Below are 26,733 nucleotides of genomic sequence, written 5' to 3'. Positions count from 1 at the left end.
ATTGGTACCGGCTTCTTCCTTGTCATCGCCAGACAAGGCTATAGTGGGGCCCCCTCCACCAGTTCTTCAGGATGATGCGAAGGCGCATCAGGAGCTGTTAAAGAGGGTTGCTGCCAACCTGGGCTTCCAGGCGGAGGAGTTAGAGGAGCCCACAGATTCTCTCTTTGATGTTCTCTGTCCCAAAGCCCCGGCCAGGGTAGCTTTGCCCCTATATGAGGGGGTCACAAAAATTACAAATGCCCTCTGGCAAACCCCCTCCTCGCCTCCTATTTCCAAGAGGGCGGAGTGCAAGTACTTTGTGGCATCCAAGGGTCACGAGTATCTTTATACCCACCATACTCCCAATTCCATAGTGGTAGAGTCGGTCAACCACAGGGAGAGACAGGGTCAACCGGGGCTACCCGTAAGAATAAAGACTCAAGGAGACTAGACTTGTTCGGGTGTAAAGTTTATTCATTGTACAGTTGCAGGTGGCCAACCATCAGGTCCTCCTAGGCCGCTATGATTTCAATATGTGGCAGGCCATGACCAAGTTCAAGAGCACCCTTCATGAGGCCTTGAGGAAGGAGTTCCAGGTGATCCTGGATGAGGGCTCGACTGCAGCCAGAGCAACTCTCCAGGCAGCCACGGACACCACTGCCCATATCATGGCATCGGCCATTTCGTTGCATAGGGCTTCTTGGCTGCTCCTCTCTGGTCTTTCCCCGGCAGCTCAGCAGTCAATACAAGACCTCCCTTTCGACGAGCACGCCCTGTTCGCAGAACAGATGGACAATAAACTCCATGGCCTAAAAGATTCCCGCTCGACCCTCAAACACAGCCTGTACGTCCCCAGCCCTTCCTGCAAGCGATTTAAGCCGCAGCAGCCTCGGAGCCAGGGGAGCCCCCCTTCCCAGGAGCCTCCCCATACAAAAATCCAGAGGCTACAAGAGGCGGCCTGGCCACCAATCCCCATCTACATCCCAGTCGGGGTCGACCCACGGTAAGCAGACGGGCAAGCGCCTGTTTTGAGGGTACGCCCGAGGGCGACCTACCAGACTGTTTCCTGGATCCTTCCTCCCCTCTGTTTGCCAACTGCCTTTCTTCCTTCCTCCCTGCATGGGCATCGATAACATTGGACTGATGGGTCCTAAATACAGTGGTGCAGGGTTACACCCTTCAGTTACTTTCTACCCTTCTTATCCCTCTCATGGACTCTTATCACGAGAGTCTTCTCGCGCAAGAGGTAGAGGGTCTACTGCAGCTGGGTGTGGTGGAGGTAGTTCCTGTGGAGTACAGGAACAAGAGGTTCTATTCCTGATATTTTTTAATCCCCAAGGCCACCGGCGGTCTGTGGCCCATACTAGACCTGCGGGGCTTGAACCAATACTTAATGAAACTGAAGTTCCACATGGTCTCCCTGGCCTCCTCCATCCCTTCCCTGGATCTGGGAGACTAGTACACTGCCCTCAATCTGAAAGATGCGTACTTCCACATCGCCATCTTTGAGGGGCACAGATGCTTCCTCCGGTTCACGGTAGGTCCCGACCACTATTAGTTCATGGTCCTTCTCTTTGGCCTAGTGACAGCACCATGGGTATTTACCAAGTGCACATCGGTGGTGGCGGCTTACCTCAGATGTCAAGGTATCCAGATTTACCTGTACCTCGATGACTGGCTCGTCAAGGGCAACTTCAGGTCCAAGGGGACGTCGCGGTGCTGCTGGCCACGGGCAGTCACCTCGGCCTGTTGGTGAACAAGAGAAAATCCATGTTAGTTCCGGTACAGAGGATAGAGTTCATCAGAGCGGTGCTGAATTCAACCTCCGCCAGGGTGTTCCTGCTGCTGGAGTGGTTCAGGGCATTGATGGACCTCATCGCAGAAGTTTCTGCATTTCCCATGACCACAGCCAGGGTTTGCGTGCGCCTTCTAGGTCACATGGCAGTGTGCATGTATGTTGTGCACCATGCCAGGCTCCGGATGCAACCCCTGCAGCAATGGCTTGTGATGGTCTACTCCGAGTCCAGGGACCACCTGGAAAAGGTTGTCACCATTCCCACAACAATACTCACCTCACTCCGATGGTGGTCCGACCATGGGAATATCCTGGAAGGAGTCCCCTTCGACAGCACTTCCCACTCGGTCGAGTTGGTCTCGGACACCTCAGATCTCAGTTGGGGGATGCACCTCAGTGATCTCCAGACCCAGGGTATATGGTCCCTGGAAGAGATGACGTTACACATAAACGTCAAAGAGCTCAGGGCGTGCGCAATCTTCCTTCCCCACCTGCCGGGCAGAATGGTCAGAGTCTTGACAGACACCGATGCTCCATATCAACAGATGGAAGAGCTTAATCCTTGGCCCTATGCCAAGAGGCACTCGAGCTTGGCAGCAGTATCCCTGTGGTCCCTGCCAGACCGACTAGACCTGCTGTCACAGGGCCATGGTCGCCTCTTGCACCCGAACCTCACGTCTCTCCATCTCACGGCATGGATGCTGCATGGCTGAACCCTGAAGAATGGACCTATTTGGAGGGGGTCTAGCAGGTCCTCCTGGGGAGTAGAATACCCTCGACTAGACAGACCTATCTGGCAGAGTTGATGAGGTTTTCCTACTGGGCGGCTGAATGGAGCATCTCCCCTTCGCATACTTCGGTGCAGTCAATCTTAGACTACCTGCTTCATTTGAGGAACCAGGGCCTGGCACACTCCTCTATCAAGGTGCATCAGGCGGCCATTTCTGCCTTTCATCTGCCTGTCCAGGGGCAGACAGTGTTCTCCCATGATATGAAGGTCAGGTTCCTCAAAGGTCTTGAGAGACTTTTTCCTCAAGTTCCGTCCCCAGATCCTCAGTGGGATCTCAACTTGGTTCTGTCCAGGCTCACAGGCCCGCCCTTTGAGCCTTTGACCTCGTACTCCCTATCTCACCTATCATGGAAGGTAGCTTTCCTGGTGGCGGTGACGTCAACAAGGCAAGTTTCTGAGCTGCGTGCCCTGGCCTCAGAATCGCCATACACGGTCTTCTATAAGGACACGGTCCAGCTCCGGCCCCACCCGGCCTTCCTTCCCAGGGTGGTGTCTACTTTCCACGTGTGCCTGGACATCTTCCTTCGGTCTTCTGCCCTAAATCCCATGAGACTAGTGAAGAGAGGTGCCTCCATCCTTTGGATGTAAGAAGGGCCCTGACTTTCTACCTAGATCGGACAAAACCTTTCTTTAGGTTGACTCAGCTTTTCATCTCTACAGCTGATAGGATGAAGGTCCTCCCAGTGTCCACGCAGAGAATTTCTAACTGGATTACCTTTTGCATAAGGACTTGTTACTAGCTGGTGGTTGCCCCACCGCCACCGATCGTCAGAGCCCACTCCACTAAAGCACAGGCATCTTCGGAGGCCTTCCTGGCACAAGTTCCGATCCATGATATCTGTAAAGCCGCAACATGGTCCTCGATACACACGTTCACGGCCCACTATGCGATCACGCTGCAGGCCAAGGGTGATGCTGGGTTCAGTAGAGCTCTGTTGCAATCTACATGTCCATGAACTCTTTACCCGCCTCCATAGGTACTGCTTGGAGTCACCTAAGTTGAATGAACACGAGCAATCACTCGAAGAAGAAAAAACAGTACCTTTTTCCATAACTGGTGTTCTTCGAGATGTGTTGCTCATGTCCATTCGACGACCTGCCCTCCTTCCCCACTGTCGGAGTTTCCGGCAAGAAAGAACTGAGGGTGGAGGGGGCCAGTGGCGCCCTATATACTGCGGCATGTGTGCGCCACTCCAAGGGGTGCTGGAGCCGGTCTCCTACAGATACTGCTGAGGGAAAAACTTCTGGCACTGGTACGTGTAGCGAACGCACACACCTAAGTTGAATGGACATGAGCAACACACTTCGAAGAACACCACTTACGGAAAAAGGTAACTGTATTTTCGAACTGCTCTAAGTTTTACAAGTAGAATTCCAAGCTAGGGCAGTTCTCTGTATATACGGAGAGTGTACAGATGTGCAGATTTCCACTCCCAAACCAATCCTTTGATTTCATCTTTAAAATCTGCTCACTACAACCAGTTTTTAAATGAGTGAAATGGGAATAGGTTAGCAAACTAACTCCCATTCTGTGTCATGACTTGAATGAGAAACATGCAGTTTCCAATTGTCAAGCCTGAGTTCTCTCTCTGCCACATCTGTTCCTCACCTACAGTCATACAGAAATCTTGTAATGTCAATACTCAGGGCATCTTTAATGACCTATTTTGCTGTAGATTTTCTTCCACAACTTCCCCTTGTTATAGCATATCCCTGAGTCTGATGTCACAGTGAGGGCCTGAAAAGAAATTTTGTCCCTGCAACTTGTCAATGGTAGATGATTGGAAACCCAGCAACTTGAGGTGCTCCTATTTTTTTCCCCCCTGTCCCTTACACTAATAGCAAAGTAAGAACATTGCAGTTTCAAAGAGTCTTGGCTCTAAAAATGAATGGCCTGTTTCAGCCCACACCTAAACTCAAACTGAAATGAAACAGGGTTTGTTCATGGGTAAAGAAGAGGGTTCCCATTAAACTACCTCCAGAGACATAGCTATCTCTTTTTTCTTTGCCTCAGTATAATGACTGTTACAAGGCTAAGAATGTTGTAGCAATCCATTTCTGACACAGCATTTCTTCCACAACGTACCACGCCTCTCTGTTGTCACTTGCTTATGAGGAATATCTCAATTCACACCCTAATTTAACTCCACTGTGCACATTTACCTCCCTTACGTTATTGTAAATAATTCACATCAGAAATGAACATTTCTTAAACTAAGTTTCTAGAAAATAACCATAAAGAAATGAATCTGGCACCATGTAACACTTGTCACGTTACTTTTCTTGTGGCGGTCATTTGTGTGCATTAATCATATATTGGTTCACACATGGGCACTTTTTGGATACAAGATACCTTGTAGCAGAGTTGTATGCACCAATTCCTGTGAGCTATCTGTACTGTTGAGGCTTCCCATTTACTGCTGCATGGAGGGTACCTGTGCAGCTGAGTCACATTGAGGGAGTTGGTAGGAGGCACCACTGTCCATCTGAGCTTGGTGGTATTAAGCCTCTCTATGAAACATACTCTGTAGCAGGTGGTGCTGATTTCTGGGAGGGGCAAGTGCTTCGTCTTATTCAGAAACAAGACCTGCTAGTACTACTATCCATGTTCGTCTTCTCCCCTTATGCACCTTAAGTCCACCAGTGCTGGCACCCAGATTGTTTTGCCCTATCCAAGTGCTCTGGATGCTGAAGTTCCTTGTGATCTTTCTCCTCTCTATTGCACCCACGACGTGGAGGTGTAACCTATCGCAGAGTGCCCACTCACATATGAGTACCAAAACATCATGGTGCAGCACTAGAGAGAGTGCGAGAGAGAGAGCATGCAGATGACTTGACACAATATGTGTAAACTAGTGACAAAATAAAGGTAGATGAGTTCAAGAAATGAAATGAAATAGAAATGCCATATAAGTATTTATGTTTGCTTTTTTTTCAGAAACAAAGTAAAGATAGATTTGGGCTCGAAGGTGATGAGGAATCAACAATGTTGGAAGAATCTGTGTCGCCTAAGAAGTGAGTTGGTGCCATGGGAAAAATGGCTTTCCGTAAGAGTGAAAGGTTTAGTAAGCAGTGGGTAGTTTTCTTTAATCCCAAATATGGTTTAAAATATTTCTGTCCTTAGAAGAATTACTTAACTGCAGGGTAATTTAACAGAAAACAGCTCTGTCTCCTTCCCCTTCTGCAGAGTTAAGCTTTTGTTGTGAAGTCTGTTGTTTTGTCCAAAGACTATAATTTGGTGTGAAGTATGCACAGTTGTGGTGATTTGAACCGTAAACTACGGAACTGAGACTAAATGAGTAGCAATCTGTATGCAGAGTTGTAAAAATTGAATTAGTGGAAGGTTGTGTGTTCGGTTTGTGCATATTTACTTGCTTTTGATAGCTTACATTTGCTAAATGGATTGCTTTAATTAGGGTTTGCATGCAGTGTTGTTCTGTAACTGTCATTAGCAGAGTTTTATTTAATATTGAATAAAATAATTAATCTTTCAGATGCTGCTAAAGACAAGGTGGGGGGCTTTGGCTCACAGTGCAACACAAATTAAGTGGGGTCTGGGATTTCATTGTGGGGGGAGAGTGGATTATACTGGGTGACTGAAAAGAGTCAAGTGTAGGATCCTGGCGCTGTCGGTTCACTTGAAAAGGAATATTCAGTTGGCTCTTTACTGTTAATTAACAGAAACAGTTACACTGTGAGCTATACTGAGGCCTAACTTAAGCCTCTTCTTTGCACTCCAAGGTACAGGAGGGTAGTGTCTGTGCAATGTGTGAAGGTCTGACTGTGATTTATGTTACACACATGGCTTACAGGAAATGAATTGGTGAGATCTTTTATGTGGCCTTACGTGAATTTTTAGCTTTCGCATAGTGCACATGTTTTCACGTGCTTCCTTTTTACACTTCCCGTTCCAAATGGCTTCCAGAATGTATCCTATCCGTGTCAGTGCTGTATTTAGAAGCTCAAAACTTGTAACAAATGGATATGCATGGACAATGTTCATCTGTAACTGAAATTACACCAATTTTTTTCCAAGCACGTTGTTGCTCTTTAAATCAAAAATTATGCCAATGCCTCCAACTGTTGGAGCTTAGACTATACTTAATATGAGCAGTAACATCTGGCAAAGTGATCGTGCCCATAGTTAATGATAACGTATCGTAGTCTTGGTCTTATCCCATTATTTGATAGACTGCTAAATTACTATCAGGGCAGAATGTAAATACATACAGTTTGGAAGAAGGGGTACACATTTTATTCCAACTCTAAGGAGTGCTTGGAAAATGTATCTCCAGAAATGTATAGTTGTTAGTCCTACTTTGGCATAGATGAAGCAAAACTGTGAGATCCTTCTTTCAATGACACAGCCCCCAGTCTCCGCTTTTGTCCTTTGTGAGATGAGGTGAGGTCATAACAATAAATACAGCCAGTCACACATTCCATTCTTCCTTCACCACCTGTTCAGGTAGTAGCATTACTGATAACTGGTTTGTCAGACGCTGAAGGTGTAGCAAACTTATACTTTAAGCACCTGGCACAGTGATGTTCTGCTGTATGACTATGTCTTTGGTAATACAAATAATTTCTAAAATGGTTGGATGAAAGAATACATTGACTAGAATTTAAGCAGTTCACCCAATTTAAACACCCTTGCTTAGAAACTGAAAGGGAAGAATGCAGCCAGGAATCAGTTTACAGGAGCTCATGAAGTCACAGAATTTAAGGCCAGAAGGGACCACTGTATCATCTCATCTGGCCTTGTGTATATCACTGACCATCAACCCCACACGCTAAACCCAACAGTGGAAATGAGACCAAAGTAAATGAGACCCACGGGATATTAGACTATCACGTGCCCACAGGCAGAGAATAGGCGGGACCAAGGGGCATCAGTGCTCAAGGTCTCTGCAGTGGCAGGAAAATTATTACACGAGATACACCCAGATAATCCCAGTAAGTGACTCCACTCACCCACAGCAGAGAGAGGCGAACACCCCCCTCCCCCCCCCCCCCCCCGCCAAGGTCACTACTAATCTGAGCTAGGGAAAATTCCTTCCCAGCCTCACATATGGATATCAGTTAAATCCTGAGCATGTGAACAAGAACCAGCCAGATTAACACCTAAGAGCATCCTCGGTGCCACCTAAGAGCCCTGGCCACTGTACCATCTCCAGCTGTGGCCATCTCTGATGCATCAGAGGTAGGAAATGAAGGGGCGGGGCGTAACCCATCCAAAATACATTGAGGGGGATATGCTTTCTTGACCTCATGCAGGTGACAGCTGAAACCCTGAAGCATGAGTATTAGGAACATAAGACATATCGGAAGTCATAAGCAACCCCATCATACAACTGCGCTCATAAGTTTGTCCAGCTAATTCAGTTATTTGACCCACAACTCCTATTGAGAGGCTGTTCTAGAACCTCACACTTCTGATGGTTAGAAACATTCTTCTAATTTCCAGGTTGAATTTGTTTATGCCAGTTTATATCCATTTGTTCTTGTGCCAACTTTCTCCTTTTGCTTACATAGCTCTTCACCCTTCCTGGTATTTACCCCCAATATGTTTACAGAGAGTATTCACATCCATTCTCAGCCTTCTTTTTGCGAGACTAAGCAGGCCCAGCTCTTCCAGTTTCCAAGAGGCCCTCATTCCCTGATCATCCTAGTATCTCTTCTCTGCACCTGTTCCAGTTTAAATTCATCGTTCTTGAACATGGGTGACCAGAATTGTACACAGTATTCCAGATGAGGTCTTACCAGTGCCTTGTATAACAGCATTGATACTTTTCTGCCTGTACTGGAAATGCGTTGCGTAATACATCATAAGAGCACATTTGTCTCTTTCACAGCCGCATCTCATTGGTGGCTAGTGGTCATCCTGTGACTGATCCACACACACAGGTCTCTCTCTCCTCTGTCGCGCCAATTGATGAGCCTCCAGCTTGTAGCAAAAATTCTTCTTCTTAGACTTAGGATCATTACCTTACCCTTTATACTATTGAATTTTCCCCTGTTTCTGTTACTCCAGTCTTTTCGGGTCATCCAAATCTTCCTGTATAATATTCCGATCCTCCTCTGTATGGATGATGCCTCCCAACTTGGTATCATCAGCCCATTTCATTAGCACACTCCTACTTTTTGTGCAAAGGTCATTAATAAAAATATTGAGTAAGATTTGTCCCAAGACTGATCCTTGAGGAACCACAGAAGTTACCACTCTACAGTTTGATCATTCACCTTTCAGCACAATGCATTGCCTTCTCTTTAGCCAATTCCTTACCCACCTTATATGCTAGCACTGATCCATATCGTCCCTAATATAACTAATAATTTCCCATGTGGTACTATGTCCAGTGCTTTACTGAAGTCCAAGTATATTAGATCTTCTGCACTTCCCTTATCTAAAAATAAGTTATTGTACTGCCTTTATGCACATGTTTCATATTATCATTGTTTTGAAAACTGAAGGAAAGTATTCATTTAATTTTTGGGCCATACTGAGATTAAAGATAATCTCCACTGCATAGCAGCCCAACCTCATTCTTCCTTATTCTCTCGTTATTTGTCACCTTGATCGATTGGTCCTTCAACCCTCATATAGATTGCGCTGATCACAACACTTCTTCCATTTGTTATTTATATAACTAAAAAAATCTTTATTTTAATTTCCTTGGCAAGAGCTATTTCAGCTTGACTTTTAGCAGTTCTTCCTTTACTCCTACATTTTCTAACTTTCATCATGTAGCTTTCTTTGCTAATTAACCCTTTTTTCCATTCCTTATAGCAGTGGTGGGCAACCTGTGGCCCGTCAGGGTAATCTGCTGGCGGGCTGAGAAACATTTTGTTTACATTAACTGTCCACAGGCTGCCTGCAGCTCCGAGTGGCCGCGGTTCGCCTATCCCGGCCAATGGGAGCTGAGGGCAGACGTGCCTGCGGACTGTCAATGTAAACTAACTGTTTCACGGCCCACCAGCGGATTACCCTGATGGACAGCGTGCAGCCCAGGTTGCCCACCGCTGCCCAATAAGCTCTCTGCTTACTCCTAAAAACCTTTGTGAGGTGGTTATTCTTCCAGCTGGGTCTGGAGCCTTTCTCTACAAGTTTTTTCCCTTTCTTGGGGTGTGAATTTCAGATAGGTTTTGTATAGTTGATTTGAAGAATTTCCAAGTCATCTCTCCATGTAAGTCCTTCAGCTCTTCAGTCCAGCTGACTTATTTACCATATATACTTGTTCATTGGCCCGTTCATTTATAAGCTGACCCGCGCCGCCCCCCCCAAAAGATGGATAGGTAAAAATAGCAAAAACTGTATGACCCTTTCATAAGCCGACCCTATATTTCAGGGGTTGGCAAACTTTGGCTCCTGGCCCGTTAGGGTAAACCAGTAGCAGGCCTGGATGTTTTGTTTACCTGGAGCGTTCACAGGCATGGAGCCCCTGAGCTCCCAGTGGCCGCGGTTTGCCATTCCCAGCCAATGGGTGCTGCAGGAAGTGGCGCGCAGTTCCCGTTGGCTGGGAACAGTGAACCGCAGCCACAGGGAGCTGAGGGGCTCCATGCCTGCAGACGCTCCAGGTAAACAAGACAACAGTGTATTTGATACTCAATTCAATGATTCCATGGAGTTTTAAATAGTCAAATTTTGGTGTAGACCCGTTTATAAGCCGACCCCCGCTCTTTGATGCGTCACTTTTTTACCAAAAATATTCAGCTTATGAACGAGTAAAAATGGTAACTAATTCCCTAATATCACAAAGTCTGCCCTTTAGAAATCAAAAGTCATGGTTAATTTGGTTAATACCTGATTTGGATTGTCCTTTCATTTAATGTAAACAGAATCAACTTGTGATCATTCAGTCCAAGGTTATTTCTTATGACCAGCTTTTTTGTGATGTCCTCACTACTTACTAAAACAAAATCTAAAATTACATCACCTCATGTTAAGTATCAGGGGGTAGCCGTGTTAGTCTGTATCCACAAAAACAAGGAGTCCGGTGGCACCTTAAAGACTAACAGATTTATTTGGGCATAAGCTTTCGTGGATAAAAAAACACTTCTTCAGATCACTTCTTGTTGGTTCAATGATGATTTGACGAAGAAACAACTGAAAATAACTGGGCCCTAGCAGTAGAAGTAGGATTTATTCTCCAATCTGTATCTGGGAAGTTAGCCTCACATTATGACCCAACTCCCAAAAGTATTTATCTCTGTAATAATATTAGAGATCACTATCCATATCCTAGTCTGACCCTGGGAGTCTATAGCAGAGCTTAACACTACCTCAGCAGAACCTCTTTTACAATCCTTCCCCAAAGTGATTTTGACCCAAAGAAATGCTCTGTTGTCCATAATATCACTTCATATTTCTTTACAATTTACTGTTTCAATTATCTATGCTACCCCCAACTTTACCTTTATTTTTCTCTGTCTTAAACAATATATACCCTACAATACCGGTATTCCAGGCATGAGTACTATTCCACCATGTATAATACTCCCTATAATATCTGGTTTGACCTCTTGCACCTGTAGTTCCGGTTTCTCCATTTTATTGTCTAGATTCCTTGCACTCATGTAAAAGCCTTTCAGTTGTTTCCCTCAGACCTCACCCAGTTTTCTCATTTTGTGGTGTTCCATTATCCCTTACTCTGTCTTTATTTAACTGATATTGTTGAAGCCAGGGGTGGAAATTTCATGAGTCTCTCCCAATCTTTTCCCCTCATCTCCTAGTTAAAAACTCGTCTTATCAGTCTTGCCCATCTTGATCCCAGAAGATTAATACACTAGATATTCAAGTGGAGTCCATCAGTCGAGAAGATTCTTCTTTCTGTGAATGCCTCCCAATGTTCAATCATCCCAAAATCTTCCTCATAGCACCAGTCCTTGAGCCATCTGTTTATCTTCATTATCTTATCACACCCTTGCCACCTTCTCTACAGACTGGAAGTACATTCTGCTGAAAATCACCTGAGCTTCCACTTCTCAAAGCGTCTTTCCCAGCCACATGTAGTCATCCTTGATCCATTCCAGTGGGAATCCAGCAGTGTCAGTCATCCTGACATGCAGCGCAATCAGTGGATTCCCCCCCCCCCCCTTCTGTCAGTATCCTCTTCAGCCTCACATCCACATTCCATGCCCTCGATCCTGGGAGACAGCACTCTCTTCAGTTCTCTAGATCTGATCTGTCGATTCTTCTGAGTATGGAGTCCCCAGTCACATAGACCATCTCTTCCTGGTGTTGGGATTAATTTGTTTTACGTTCTCTCTCGCAATCCCCTGTACATCATCCTCATTTTGCCTTAGGCTCTGGTCCCTGGCTATCTCTGTCATCTCTTCAACTGTGCTGTAGAGACTGGCTCATCTTCTTTTCTTCCTTGCCACCCCATCTTCTGTCTGTTTCTCCTCCTCATTCCCCAGTGCAGCAAATTCAGTTTCACCACCACTAGCCGATCTCTTCCTCTGCTTTGTCCTTCTTGGTCATATTCTTCCATGGGTCACCCTCCAGGTCCTTTTGTTCAGCAGGTGTCTTCGAATCTTGAGTTGTCTGTACCACCTCCTCTCTCCTCTCCTGAATTATGCCTTCAGATCCGTGTCTGCATTTCCTTATTGTCTCCAGCTGTATATCTAATCGTTCAACTTCTCTGCCCTGAGTTCCATCAGGCATAAGTAGTTTCCATCGGATACCCCCTCAAAGATTATGTGCATCAGCAGCTTCTGCATCCCACCATCTTCTTTCTCTCCTCTCCTCCTCGGGTCGCTTCTCGTGCTGCCTCAGTAGCCATCATTGCTTTATTTTCTTAGACCCTATTCCTAGGGGGGAAAAAAAGAAATTGGAGGACCCTCCCCGTAGCTCCCTCCCATGGAAGCTGCTGCTAGCTGTTTGCTGCTCCAATGTTCACTAGTGACTAGCTTTTTAACCTAGCCAAACTATGTCAGCACCAGCCCCTTGTTAGGGGATATCAGCAAGCACTGAATCAAGCCACATACCTAGAACAAATCACTCCGGTAGTGATTTTTTGCTCTGTTCTGAGTCTCTTCTCTCTGGCCAAACTCCCACAGAAACTCTGCTGTTAACTGCTCGCTGTTTGCTGTTATGTTCTATGTGCATTCCCTTTTCAGATCTACCATCTTGCAGCAGCAGTTCAACCGAACCGGGAAGGTAGAACATGGCTCGGTGGCATTGCCTGCTGTGATGCGTTCAGGCTCCAGTGGCCCAGAGACTTTCAATATTGGCAGCATGCCTTCTCCCCAGCAACAAGTCATGATTGGGCAAATGCACAGAGGCCACATGCCTCCCCTGGTGAGCAACCTGTTTGTTTTATAATGTCCTTGGAAACCAGCCCGTGTAGCCTGTGCTGTGAGTGGTCTGAAATAAGTATGTGTGCACACCCTGTTATTAGATAAGGGCTGTGAGCTGTCTGTGTTGTTTTACTGCACTGTTTGGCTGACTCTCCTGTTAAACTGCACACTTTCAATTTCCTTGAAACACCCAAAGTAACATAGTCATAGTCCACCTTTTTACTCCCCCCTCTTTGTCTTAAAACTTTTCTTAAAGTAGAAAACCTGTTTGACATGGGCTGGGAAAGAGGGTAGGAAGGCTAAATATTGTTGATAAGGGCAAGCGGTATTGTATGAAAAATATAATATGTATCTATTTACAGTGTTCTAAAAAAATCACTTATCTAGGCATCGCTTTCTGCTTTGTGTATTCCTATGAAGTCTGTTGCTAGCTCCGAGTATATACTGTTGATTTTTTTAGTGTGCTGCCACTGGACTTGAATATTAAGCTCACTTCATTAAACAGTCATTTTAATATAATTTTAATTTCTCCGTACAAGTGTAACTGTAAAAGTTACCCTTTGTGTCTACCAGTTTTTAAACGTATATTGACTAAGACCATTTATTTAATTTTAAAGGCTCTATTAACGAAAGCCTATACATATGCTCTAGATACCCTAAATTTTGGGCAGTTTTTCATAATATCATAGTAGCATAATTCAGAAGAATATTAATTTACTCATCAGTAGGTAATGCATATAACAATACATACTTATCCCACACCACTTCAAAGCCTTCAGCTCTGCAGCAGCCATATCACGTAGATGTCAGTTTGATTTTAGAATGACTCCTGATGAAGCTAATGGAGTATCAAATTCCAGGAAGCTGATGATGCTATCCTGGAAGTAAATTCAAAACTCATGTTCACATTCATAGAACTCATGACAAGAAGACAGTGGTACTTTTTTACATGAATAGTGGACATGCTGATTGTGAAAAATCCGGTTTTTTACAATACGTATAACTGAGAATAGCAAAATATTTTAAACAGCCTTGAGACTGAATCAGAGAAATGTCTGAGTGATCATTTTGCATTGTTAGATAATAAAAATCTTAAAACATGATATTCAGCTGTTTCTGCCAGTCCTGGCGGGACTAGGAAGATAAATTCAGACTCAGACTAAAACCATAGCAATGGAAATCAATGAGGACGCACCCCTGGTTAAACCTGTATTACCCCTGTTGGCTCAAATGTTACTGGTCAGCATGCTCCAGTTTTTATGTTTGCTTGTAAGTTTCTTCTCTGCCCTTTGTGTTCTAATATTAGCTTCCCCTTAGCTCTGTTTATGAAAGATTTATGGAAATTAACACAGTAATAGCAAAAACTATCCCCTCTGTCTGAAAGTAGAGAAGTCCCTGAGTTGCTCTGTCAAAATGTGGCATGGAGCATGAATGCCTTTTCTAATAATAGTTTTATGTACAATGTGGAAAGCACATAAATTGTTCCAGAAACCAGGTGCACTGTAGACAGGTCAGTCCTATCAGCAAAAACTTTGTCTTCCTATGTGAAGTTTCTAGGATTTTGCAGCTCCCGTGACACTGCTGCAGTTTGGGGGGAGTTCGTGTTCTCAATTAATAGCAAAGAGTTACTGTACTGAAAAGCTTCCTCCTGCTTAAAGCTCATCTGGTTTTCATCTCCTGCATGGGAGCTGATCAAGTTTCTCAAAGTTGTACAAGTTTGAAATAGGGCAGACAAGTACCGTGGGAGGCTGCCTGGATTTGGCTGTCGCTTACTTTCCCATCTTTTCTCAGGGTTCCTCTTCCAGGTTTGGGCCTAAAGATGTGCATCTGGGAGCCAGGTGCTACTAACATGGTCCATTAATGCTGGAAATTTCTGAGCTGCCATGGGTTACCCACTAAGGGACCATGAAACTGTATGTATTAAGTAAAGAAGGGAATCAAAGGCAGTGAGGAGATAGGGAGCTAGTTAATAAGTGCTGTCTTGGATCTGGCAATTGGACCTGTTAACATTAACAGTGATGTGTATCAGTTGCATTTTTTACTGTCCTATCTAGAGCGCTAGTGTGATGCTTAGAAACCAACCTGCCCATTCAGGCTCTCTGGCAAACCCATACCATTCAGACCCGCACAAGCATTCTTTCTGTATGACATAGGAGGAGACTGTGGCTAGAAACAGAACAATCAAAATAAAATTCACCATTTACACAAGTCTAATGATTTAATCTCATTTACTTAGTGTATAGCAGAAAACATTTCAGATCCACCTAAATCATGATTTGTAGCTTGGCAGACACTAATTTTCCTTGTCTATTTCACAGACCTCAGCACAGCAGGCCTTGATGGGGACTATTAATACGAGTATGCACGCTGTTCAGCAGGCACAGTCCGACCTCAATGAAGTTGATAACCTACCACCTCTAGGACAAGATATGGTGAGTTAATTCATGTGATCCCTATAGGGATTCAGCTAAACAGCTTGAGTTATTTATTTCAGAGCTTATTCATTGTCCCTGGATGTAGATAGATATCTCAACAGCTTTATAAATAAGATGAAAATCCTTGTTTACTGAAAGGAATCTGTAAGAATATCTTGTTCTGTTTAACTCATGTAACCTTCTGAGGCTATACACCGTGGACCCAGTTGTCCCTTCCTGCACACCTTTGCAGTCACATTTACTTTAATGGGTCTACACGTGTGTGACTGTGGAAAACTTGAGTCAGTAAATCAGGGGGAAACTGCCACTTGGACTGTTGTAGTAAGTAGCTCCTGAGGGGAGAAATTGAAGGAGTGGCTGTAAAGCAAAACCAAGATACTGAAGAAGGCACAGCTTGTATACAGATAGCTCATGACCCTAAAGAAGGATGGGTGTAATCCTGTCAGATACATCTCAAGTTTCCTCACCTATTTTTGGCTCTAGGAATTTTTGGCTCAAGCCTGTCTGTTGAAATATTCTTACGTGGCTTCTTAGCTATAATTGTTAATGGGATATGGAGCCTGTCAGCTCTGGAACACCACTTTGGATCCAATTTTGGGGTGGAGTAGAGCCAATAAGATTGGTGAGTCCCCATGATGAACCAGATGATGTTCTGTGGTCCTCCACTGTGCACCATTTTGACACCGTATTTATGGCATTCACCCAGAAATCAGAGCTGTCAACCTATGATCTAGCAGTTACTATAAGGAAGAACTTACAGTTATTTCAGCCTAATAGCGTAGCTGATGCCATCTGCTTCATTTAAAGGCTTCTGAAAGAATCAAGGGCCTGTAAAGAACTTTACCCATTACTTTATCTTGAGTTTATTTCACTTGCAGCATGGCATTGCAGTCTTAATACTCTAATGTTGTTTCTTTCTAGGCATCGAGGGTATGGGTTCAGAACAAAGTTGATGAATCAAAACATGAAATTCACTCTCAGGTTGATGCTATCACTGCAGGAACTGCCTCTGTTGTTAACCTCACAGCAGGTAAATTACAGGGATTGGACTTTGCCAGGCTGCTGTTGTGTATGTACCAACCTGTTTTCAACAAGATGGAGGCTGCCCAGGAGACGTTCAGGAATATACTTTCCTCCAAATACACAAATGGTCTTTATGACTGAAACAGACCTTATTGTCTTTTTTTTTTTTTTAAACCAGTGTTTGCACAGAATCTATTAATACTTCCCTGATAAAGATAAAAGCTAATATTTTACTCGCTTCAGGTAATTGAGAGTAATATTTTTGTATGGGTGTTTTGAAGTATCATTTATTGGCCACTCCTAGAGGCAGGATATTTGGTTGTGTGGACAAATGGCTTGCTCTGGTCTGTCTGGTCCTGTGTCTTACATCGTTTTTCAGTTTTTCTCTGAATTGCAAGTTAGGTATAAGATGTGTAAAGGCAACTAGTGTTCAATACTGCATTTCTTTGGGTCCCTCCATATAGTGAATATGGGAGAGATAACGGAAATTGTGGATGTTTTGCTTACCTGGACGGTCATGAAGAGTAGATGATGCTAAATTTTCAAAATGATGCCTGAATTATCTAGCCAAGTCTTCTTTATCCCCTTCAATTTTACTTCTAATTATCTGACCAGAAACCAGCTTGTGCTGTACTCCTTGCTTCTGCACTTATCATTCCCTTCACTTATACAGGTGACCCAGTTGACACTGATTACACGGCTGTGGGATGTGCAATTACAACCATCTCTTCTAACCTGACTGAGATGTCCAAGGGTGTGAAACTGCTTGCTGCCCTAATGGACGATGAAGTTGGAAGTGGGGAGGACCTCCTGAAAGCTGCTCGGACTCTGGCAGGTGCTGTTTCGGACCTGCTGAAAGCGGTGCAGCCCACCTCAGGAGAGGTGAGAATACAGACACAAGCAGTGAGCTTTCACAGGCTCTCCTTGGCTGAAATGCATTACCCTCAATTAAAGTGTTTGGGTATAAAGCATTTATCCAATTAACCAGAATGGCTCTTTCCAGGCCCAAGGTTGTGTCTTCCCAACCGTCTCCTGCCACTGTTTCCCCTATAATCCCCAAGCACTTCTCCTGACTGCTTTCTTTGTGTCCTCCACATACCTCTGACTTTATGCCTTTAAGTGCAGCACCTTGATCCTAGAACAGCCTCCTGGTTAATATTCACCCATTTCCTCTTTCATATATCAGCCAGCTGTTTCACTGTATTGTATCCACACTGTTGTATCCAGTCATGCCCTTATATTGTAAATGGCCCAGGTTCAGTGTTTGATGTTGTATGCATTATCTGTTGTCAAGTGACACGTGTATTTATAATGCTATTTATAAGAAGTAGATTTTCACAAGTTGTTTGCAAAGTCTTCGGGTGGCCACTGACGGCTCACTGCTATCTGGCTCGTATTGAAAAATCAAGGCGCTGGCTTCGATTCTGCACTGTGGCACGGTGCCAACTGCAAACAGCCCCATTAAGATGCTAGCCAGTCATGAGGGGCATATTTGAGTGGTTGGGGGGCTAACTTGGTATTGTGAGCTCTAGGAGCAGAGATGGGGAAATTGATTCAACCCTAAAAATCTTTATCTGTATATTCTTTATTTGACAGAAGCCTGCTGCCACCTCCTCGATTCATTCCTTATTTGTCGGAGGATTTTTTTTTGGTGGGGGGAGGCGGTTTTGATTTTTTACTTTTCAAATTGAGGCAATCTGAATACACAGTAATATTCCATTCTGTATTTTTATTGGAAATGTTGAAAAAAAGTGTTACCATTTTTTTTCTCTCCTCTCAAATGCTGTGAAAACTCAATTACAAGTTACTAGGGAAGTGGGGCTGGTACCTGATTTTTTTTTTTTTTGTCTTTAATATCAGGGTCGCATGTAGCAACAGGTAACAGGTGAATGAAACGACAGTCTCCATCAAAATTTATGGAAATGGGAAATTGTACTGAGCAAGACAGAATTTAATATTTCAGACACTCTGGCCTGAGTTTGTGGCTGCTATCCGTTTGCCCTGGATCTTTGCAGTTTTAAGGCAAAACCAGAAATCTGTGACCACTTCCAAGCAGGTTGCAATAAAAGCTGTCCAACACATACCTTTCCTTCAGCTGCTATGATGTGTATTAAAGCTGGTCAGATTTCTTCTCACACTCAGCAACATATGGAGACATGTGTCATTCAGATGCTGCAGGATAAGTTAAATAGGAATATGGAAAAGTAAGAATACTCCAAGAGGTATCTTGAGTAGAGAGTTCAGTGGCGTTACCCTGTATACGGTAATGGGGCTAACAAAGGTGTCTTGAGAGAATTATGAAGTTAAAGAAAAACGTTTATGCTTTTCATTAACCTGTTTTGTAGCCTCGCCAAACAGTTTTAACTGCAGCTGGAAGCATTGGGCAAGCCAGTGGGGAGCTCCTGAGACAGATAGGAGAGAATGAAACTGATGAAAGATTTCAGGTAAGATCATATGAGTTGCTCACTGCCAGAACCATGCAATTCCACAGTGGAGCTTGCTGCTGCATGTAAGGTTCACAGTACTGTTATCCTACATCTGTATGCGAGTCTTTTGTATTTCACTTTGATTAGGTGAAAAGATGTCTCTAATTTTGTCTAAAATTTGCACTGGTCCAAATCTTTAATAGGTTTAAAAATTTAGTTTTGTTTTATTTCTCTCAACACTTTCCTCTTTCATCCAGCTTACAAAGATGAATATTATCAATTAGCACAGCATGTTTCCTATGTGGATTAATACCCCAGTCATCCATTAATAATTTAGAACCACTGTTGTTAAATGCTCGATAAGAAATGTGCCCTGATTGTTTTTCTTGGTGTCAAGAACAGGTTTGCCTTAGAACCAAAGGGAAGTAATTTACAACAGCAGATAGAGTATACTGTATGTGAGACATATCCCAACAGAACTTAATAGCCAATTTAAACACTTATTCGAATAATAAAGCTGTCCATGTGTTTCAGTAATGTTGTATTCATAGTCCAAGATCTATCACAGCCCCATGCATCCTTAATTGTTTTATGGAAGAGCGTAGACTTTTCAATCAGTATCAGGGAGCCCTTTACCTGGCCTTCTAGTCCTTTCAGATTTTTTTTTTTTAATTACCATAACTTGCCAATTTTAGTAGACTTAAATGATTTTATCCTGGCCCACAGTAAAAATCCAGTGCACAAAATACACACTGTCATCTCTCACATGCAGTTCAGACCATTTTAGTACTGTTTGCTTATACAGTATGCTTTCAGTGAGTGGTAGAACCATTATGATTGTATAAATCCAATATTTTTGGACCTTTAGACAGCAGTTTTGTTCTTTTGCCGGTGCATTGATACAGCAGGGTGATGTACTCTCCTTGAGTACCTATTGCATTTAGTTAACATGATAATTAAAATTACATTGAAAAACTACTGATGTAACGTCCAAGAAGGCATGCTGCTTAACAAAATAATATGGTTATTTTGGAGGGTCTCAGTCTGGCTCTGTTGTATCAAAAATAATTGAAGCACATTGGAAGCAGAATTTTAAATGAGGTTGTATATTTGAATAATAGCAATACAAGCATTAAACCACTTATACAGCTTCAAACAACCAAATGCATTTGTCTTCAAGAAGAAAATATCTTCTGGAGCTGGAGCCTCTGAGGAGTTACAGCTTGGAGCCATTATTTTATAGTGTAAAAGAAAACTGTACTAGCAAATGGATAGCCCCCAGCCACACTGTTTGCACCTGTTTATAAATTAAGGTTGCAGTGCCATTTTCTTTTGCTTTTCTATACAGTGCATACTGTGTATTGAATATGCAGTGTCAGATACCTGTTAGTTATCATTTTGAGATCTGAAATCTTCAACTTGACCTTAGGTAAAACATATGGCTGTAGATCACCACTTACCCAGTGAGATCAACTCAGGTTTTGAGTGTGCATATCTAGTAACTAACGTCACACGTTCTTACAGTGATGTAGTCCCACATGTCTACACTGAGATTACAGCTCTAAATTGTACTCCAATATCTTGCATTTGGCTATCACAAATCCGAAGTGTGTAGTTCTGCCCCTTCCCAAAAGGTGATTGATTCACTCAGCTTACTAACCTGTTTGCACAAAGCATTTCAACCCTGTAAGCAGGCCATGTGTAACAAAGAACATTTCTGGATAATACATAGCAATGTTTCACTGGGAATCTACCATAACTTCCCCTTTGTAGATGCTTTGAGTCTTCTTAAAATCAGAATATTCTAGTTTAATTTTACGGAATCCAAAATATTGACGCTAGTGAGTATTTCTGACAGCTTAGGTCAAGTTTTGTCCTTTGTTTTGCCAGGATGTACTGATGAGTCTTGCCAAAGCTGTTGCAAATGCTGCTGCCATGTTGGTGTTGAAGGCTAAGAATGTGGCTCAAGTTGCTGAGGATATGGTCCTGCAGAACAGGGTTATTGCTGCTGCTACGCAATGTGCACTATCCACCTCTCAGCTTGTGGCATGTGCCAAGGTAAAGCTCATGGTGTTCGTGAAAGGGGCAGTGCGTTGTTTCAGTGTGTTACACACTCATTCACAGTCTTCCCTGGGTGTATTGTTGATATGGTTTAATCAGTTATCCTTGAATATCCTGGAGTTAGAGCTCCTACGAAAACATAAAACTGTGCAAAGATATTTAGGGTTCTGTCCCCAAGACACGTAGGATAGTGCCTTGTTTCTCAGTTGCCCGCTCTAGCCGGTGTCGATTGCTGCTGCTGTGAGCATTTCACAACTTGACCGTCCGGGGTAGTGATTATTTAATGAAGCATGTCCTTCCTTCTTTTGGCACCTTAGAGACTAACCAATTTATTTGAGCATAAGCTTTTGTGAGCTACAGCTCCCTTCATCGGATGAAGCGAGCTGTAGCTCACGAAAGCTTATGCTCAAATAAATTGGTTAGTCTCTAAGGTGCCACAAGTACTCCTTTTCTTTTTGCAAATACAGACTAACACAGCTCCTATTTTGAAACCTTCCTTCTTTTGTTTCCCCTTTGGGCCAGCCCAGACTAAACAGTTTCTCTAGTCTATCATTATTAAACAACTGCTAATGAATGTGTTTATAGTTTGGCTTCTTGTTAGATTACAACAAGAACATCAAAGGGCAGCCTTTAGCATATGAAGTGCTGCCATACTATTCCAGAGGAAGGTCCATAGATAACTGATATGGCCTGCTGTATTGCTAATATTGATAAAAATGCTGAAAATATTACTCTGAGAAACACAGCTTGCTGTGGAGTTATGTGAAATGTTTAACAAAACCTATAAGCAGCACACGTTCAATTGCGTTATTTTCATCATAACTGAAATTCAAGCCAAGTTTGCTGAAAGGTTTGTGTTCAGATTTATGTGCTTCTGCATCATTTCACAGTTTCTGATGGGAACAAAGAGAGACCCATCAGTTTTGCCTGAGTATTGAGAGTTGGCCTAAGAAAAATACAAAGGAGCTCCGATCCACATAGAGCAAAATCTCAAATAGAATCACTGTGTTCCATGTGGCTCTGTTTGGAGAAATGTTACCGTTTTCATTTTTCAGAGTAGCAGCCACGTTAGTCTGTATTCGCAAAAAGAAAAGGAGTACTTGTGGCACCTTAGAGACTAGCAAATTTATTTGAGCATAAGCTTTCGTGAGCTACAGCTCACTTCATCGGATGCAAAGTGAGCTGTAGCTCACGAAAGCTTATGCTCAAATAAATTTGTTAGTCTATAAGGTGCCACAAGTCCTCCTTTTCTGTTTTCATTTTGAAACTTTAAAGCTTTAGCATGTGAAAATACGAAATATTTGTGATCTGCGGGTTTGGCTTTCTTATGGTTAATTGCTGTTGGAAAATGAGCGTTTAAATATTGTAGAACACCCAAGAGGATTATAATTAAATTAATAGCCAATTTGCGGTATTCAATTGTCAGTATTTTCTACTTCATTGCTGTGGCTGCCGGGCTTTGTATAATGAATATGTAAGATCATTAACTGGATGTGATGTTCTGACTGCTTTTAAATTTCCACAGGATGGCACAAGGCAGTCAGTGTCATTTTTTTCTTTTGTGGAAAAACACCCATCTGACTACTTTCCTTTGCCTGTAACTTACTTGACATACCTGAATGATATGGACTGAATCTATTGTATCATTAGAGCACATTCATGGGTCGCTCAGCTTGGTAGTTCGTACTTTCAGACACGCAATTTTCTTATCTGTTTCTAGGAGTTATTTTTGGCTTTAGCAAAATATTGGCTGACAGTGGAAGACTTTGCAATACCAACTTTAATTAAACTTCAGTAAAGGATCACAGTCCCTATGATAAGCTTTCTTCAAGTGAAGTTCTAGGATACAGAGCTGTGTGAAATGACTGCAGCTATCTTGCCAGAATCTGCCTCATACCTGCCATTGAGAACCAACTTCATGTATTTCTCCATTTGTTCAGTAATCCAGAAAAGTCTTAACTTAAAAGGGCAAGGACATTTTTAACCCTTTGATAGCCTCCAGTGGTAATCATTTACCAACCGTTACTGTGCTGTTGTATGATGTACATTACTAATCTCTTTTCTTATAGTAGTAGATAACTGCAGCACTTCATGCTATGGTATGGCAACTGTTAGTAGGTGAATACGCTGTTTTCTGAATGCTAAGGAGACGGATGTGTTACCTGTTAGCAGTAGGCTAATAACTTCTGGCCTATTAGATCTTTTCTGAACACCGCGTTTTCTCTCAATGTAGGTTGTGAGCCCCACTATCAGCTCTCCCGTATGCCAGGAACAGCTGATCGAGGCTGGAAAACTGGTGGATCGTTCAGTGGAGAATTGTGTCAGAGCCTGTCAGGCTGCCACAGATGACTCTGAGCTGCTGAAGCAGGTCAGTGCAGCAGCCAGTGTAGTCAGCCAGGCCCTGAATGACCTCTTGCAGCACGTCCGTCAGTTTGCAAGCAGGGGAGAGCCCATTGGACGCTATGACCAGGCAACGGATACCATTATGTGTGTCACTGAAAGTATCTTCAGTTCGATGGGGGATGCTGGTGAGCTGCTTTATCTTCATACTCTCTCTAATGGGGATATTACTTTAGTCTGACTCAGATTCCCTCCGACATATATACCCATTTCAAGTAATGCAAGTCAGAAATCCTTAACGCTTGTGGTGCCCATAGGCTTGTGGTCCTGTGAGCAGTCATTCTAACCACAATATTATATCATTAAAGCACCTGTAAGTGTGCAGTGGGCAGGTGAGGTTGAGTCTTTTAAATTATATAATGGATGCTTATGGAGCTCTGCTAACACGACTGATATCGCGCCTGGAAAATCAGGGATGCCATGTATATGACGTCTCATGTCTTGCTGTTTGTGTTGCACTGCTTCACGTCATGAGAATGTTATAGCAGTTTTGTATCTTTAAATGTGAAGACTGCCTGTTAAAGTGCTCAATCAGCTATTTTATTCTTTGCCAGTAATTAGCTCCCTAAAGATTTATTTCCCTGACTAGACTCAGCAGGCAAGAATTTTGTTTCCATTATGGGCTTGGCTTTTATAGTGTAGCTTTTGAACCTTTAAGTTCTTTGTTTTAAAGAACATGGCTGTTGGAGCCAAACCAACCAGGGGCCTAATGTTTGATGAGCTTGCTGTACAACTCCATTACAGAAATGTGAAATGTTGAGACCAAACTATTCTAACTAATGAGCATTGTGAATTGTTATGATGTAATTATAGGGACACCATCTACTTGAAGTCTAGTCAATTAACTGAAACTCCTTGAAATATTTTTTTTTTGTTAAAAACTCCTCTGGTATCCCCTTCCAATGATTGTGGGTTCGTTGTTACATTATCCTGTTTTTAAATGTTTTACTCCTTGTACTATATATCCACCCAAACACAGGAAACTCACTCTAATAGGTTAACACGGAAATGAAATATACTCGGAGCTTTTACCTGTGCAGTGTGGAACAACTCCCCATTATAGTCATCTTTGTATGAGTAAATATAGGAGAGGAAATTTGTCAGATGTTTGAGCTTTAAATTGACTCTCTTTTCAATTGTGCTATGTTTGGGCTAGGACATAAGGAGATGAGATAGGTTTGGCAAATTCTCTGTGGTATTTTTAGCACTAAGATGATGTTTTTGGTGAGAAATTGCTGCAGAGTAAGGTATTGCGAAGCAGATACAGAGCAAATTAAAAATATAATTAATTAACCCATCCCTCACCCTCAAAATGGAAACTGTAGTACAGTATCCTAAACCTTTTACTCAGTGACGTTAAGAGACTGAGACACACAAAATTATGGCTTAACTAGTGTGCTGTCCTGCCTGTGTATATGTTGTGTGAACTATCTGTGTGCCACATATAAACCATATATTATCTGATGTCTTGACTCCTGGCAAAGAAGATTACAGAAACCTTGGATAAGGTTACTTTGGATAGTGTTTATATACAGTTCACAGCCATACATGCATGTGATGCTTGTCACATTCAAGGGTACAATCCAGACCAGTGAGGGGCTGTGTCACCACCTGCCCTAGGGTGCCTCATGATGCTTTGCTGTTGTCACTCCCAGTCTGGGCCATTCACAAACAGCCAAACTGCACACAGGTCACACCCTGAGTGTTTGCGTATAGCTGCAGCCCTGGTCCAACAGCTCTGACCCCAGCAGCCTGTCAGTAACACTCCAGTCACACCCTGGCTTCTACCAGCCTGGGTTACTAGTTGTAGGGTGTCCCCAACACACTTCTGGTTCTGAATTTTCCCCAATACATGTGTTCTGCACTGTCTAGCCCTATCCTAGGCACTTCAGATGATATAGGTCTGTTGCCTCTGTAAAGGATCAATATTCAGCAGTTTGCTACTTCTACTGAGTTACCCAAACACTTCAGTTTAAACACAACACTGGGTTAGTTTTTTATTAAAAAAAAAAGTTTATTTTACTACTAAGAGAGAGATTGAAGAGAGTACAAGTATAATGCATTGAAGTCCGAAATGGTTAAAAGAGAAATAAACATAAAACACTTTCTAGTAACTAAAACTAAACTTAAGGTAAATTTGGTTCAGGGTAAAATCATTTCCGCAGGTTCCCAGCAGCACTGCTGACCAAATTCTCAGGTCAGGACCTCCCTGAAAGTCAAAGGGCTGGTTTCTTTGTCATCTTAGGTAAAAAGAGAGAGAGAGAGATAGGGAGGGAGAGAAAGAAAGATAACACCTGTGGTGTTTTTGCCCCTCACTTTCATTGTCCAATCACCCTTTGAAATGCATTTTCCTGAGGGTCATTCCGAGGTAAAGTTCCCTCCAGCTGCTGAGGAAACAGACATTCTCATAGTGAAAGCGGTTCCCTAAAATGCAGATCGATCTGTTCCTGCCCCCCTTCATTGTCAAAGAACGGCCATTTGACAGGTGATTTGCCAATTAACCTTGATGACAACTGGCTAGAGGCTTGTCCTTTGTCTTTGAGGAACTGATTTACCCTCTCTTGCTGTCCCAAGGATCCTGTTTACTACATATTGTGATACAACATGGCCAGAGGGCAGCAGGAGGGTGGTCGAGGGGAGATATGTAAGCCCCAGGATGATGAGCCTTATTCCCTGTGGAGGGAAGAGAGGCTGCTATAGATTAATTAGAGCACCTGAAGCCAGGCACCTGATAAAAACCCCCTGCTTCAATCAGACAGTTGGAGGAGCTGAAGCAGAGTGGTTTGGTGTTGGAGCAGAGAGCAGTTTGAAGGAGAACAGTTTGGAGGGAAGCAGAGGAGAGTTTGGAGAAGTGCTGTGGCGGGCCAGAAGACCAAGACCCTAGCTAAAGGGAAACTCGGCTTGTGCAGAGCAGAGGGACTCCACAGACACAAAGGGTTGGGAGAAACCTGGCCCAAGCAGAGAGAGGGCAGGAAGCCCCACAAGCTGAAAGGCCAGAGAGGGAAGTACCCCAGGGGAAGGAATTGCTAGTTCAAGTGGTTTGCCACTATCCTTAGGGCCCCAGGGTGGGCCCGGATCCCTCCCTCTCCACTCCCCTTCTCTGGGATACTAGTGGGACAGTTAATACCCCAGATCAGGGTATTATAGAACTCCCCATAATAATTCCTAGAGCCGTATCTTTTACTTTAATTTAAATATTGTCTATGATGGAGAATCTACCACCACCCTTGTTACATTGTTCCAGTGGTTAATTAGTCTCAACATTAAACATTTACGCTTTATTTCCATTTTGAATTTGTCTGTCTTCAACTTTCAGCCTTTGGATTGTGTTATAGCTTTCTCTGTTAGATTTAAGAACCCATTACTAAATATTTGTTCTCCATGTACGTACTGTAATGAAGTTACCCTTTAACCTTCTCTGTGTTAAGATAAATAGATTGGGCTCTTTGAGTCTATCATTTTAAGCATGTTTTCTAATCCTTTAATCATTCCTGTGGATCTTCTCTGAACCCTCTTCTTGAATTG

General features: G+C 43.1%; 1 protein-coding gene and 1 long non-coding RNA gene across 5 annotated transcripts in view; one reads left to right on the top strand and one right to left on the bottom strand.

Moving 5' to 3' along the window:
• The window catches only part of TLN2 (talin 2), a 342,028-nt gene that overhangs the window by 196,892 nt on the left and 118,403 nt on the right, over window positions 1-26,733 (top strand). For all 4 annotated transcript variants that reach the window (XM_074966154.1, XM_074966153.1, XM_074966156.1 and 1 more), the window contains 8 exons: window positions 5,503-5,579; window positions 12,684-12,864; window positions 15,182-15,295; window positions 16,220-16,328; window positions 16,995-17,203; window positions 18,667-18,765; window positions 20,638-20,805; window positions 23,042-23,336. In XM_074966154.1, the coding sequence (XP_074822255.1) occupies window positions 5,503-5,579; window positions 12,684-12,864; window positions 15,182-15,295; window positions 16,220-16,328; window positions 16,995-17,203; window positions 18,667-18,765; window positions 20,638-20,805; window positions 23,042-23,336 (1,252 nt within the window). The remainder of the gene's footprint in view (window positions 1-5,502; window positions 5,580-12,683; window positions 12,865-15,181; window positions 15,296-16,219; window positions 16,329-16,994; window positions 17,204-18,666; window positions 18,766-20,637; window positions 20,806-23,041; window positions 23,337-26,733) is intronic.
• On the bottom strand, window positions 445-12,779 carry LOC141995188 (uncharacterized). The gene is made up of 4 exons (XR_012641269.1): window positions 12,552-12,779; window positions 1,613-1,725; window positions 1,035-1,129; window positions 445-752 (listed from the first exon to the last, which is right to left on the bottom strand). It is a non-coding gene; the product is annotated as an uncharacterized LOC141995188 (long non-coding RNA).

Source organism: Natator depressus, chromosome 10 (genome assembly GCF_965152275.1).
Source record: "Natator depressus isolate rNatDep1 chromosome 10, rNatDep2.hap1, whole genome shotgun sequence".
NCBI classification, from domain to species: domain Eukaryota; kingdom Metazoa; phylum Chordata; order Testudines; family Cheloniidae; genus Natator; species Natator depressus.
This window is presented reverse-complemented; position numbering and strand designations above follow the sequence as displayed.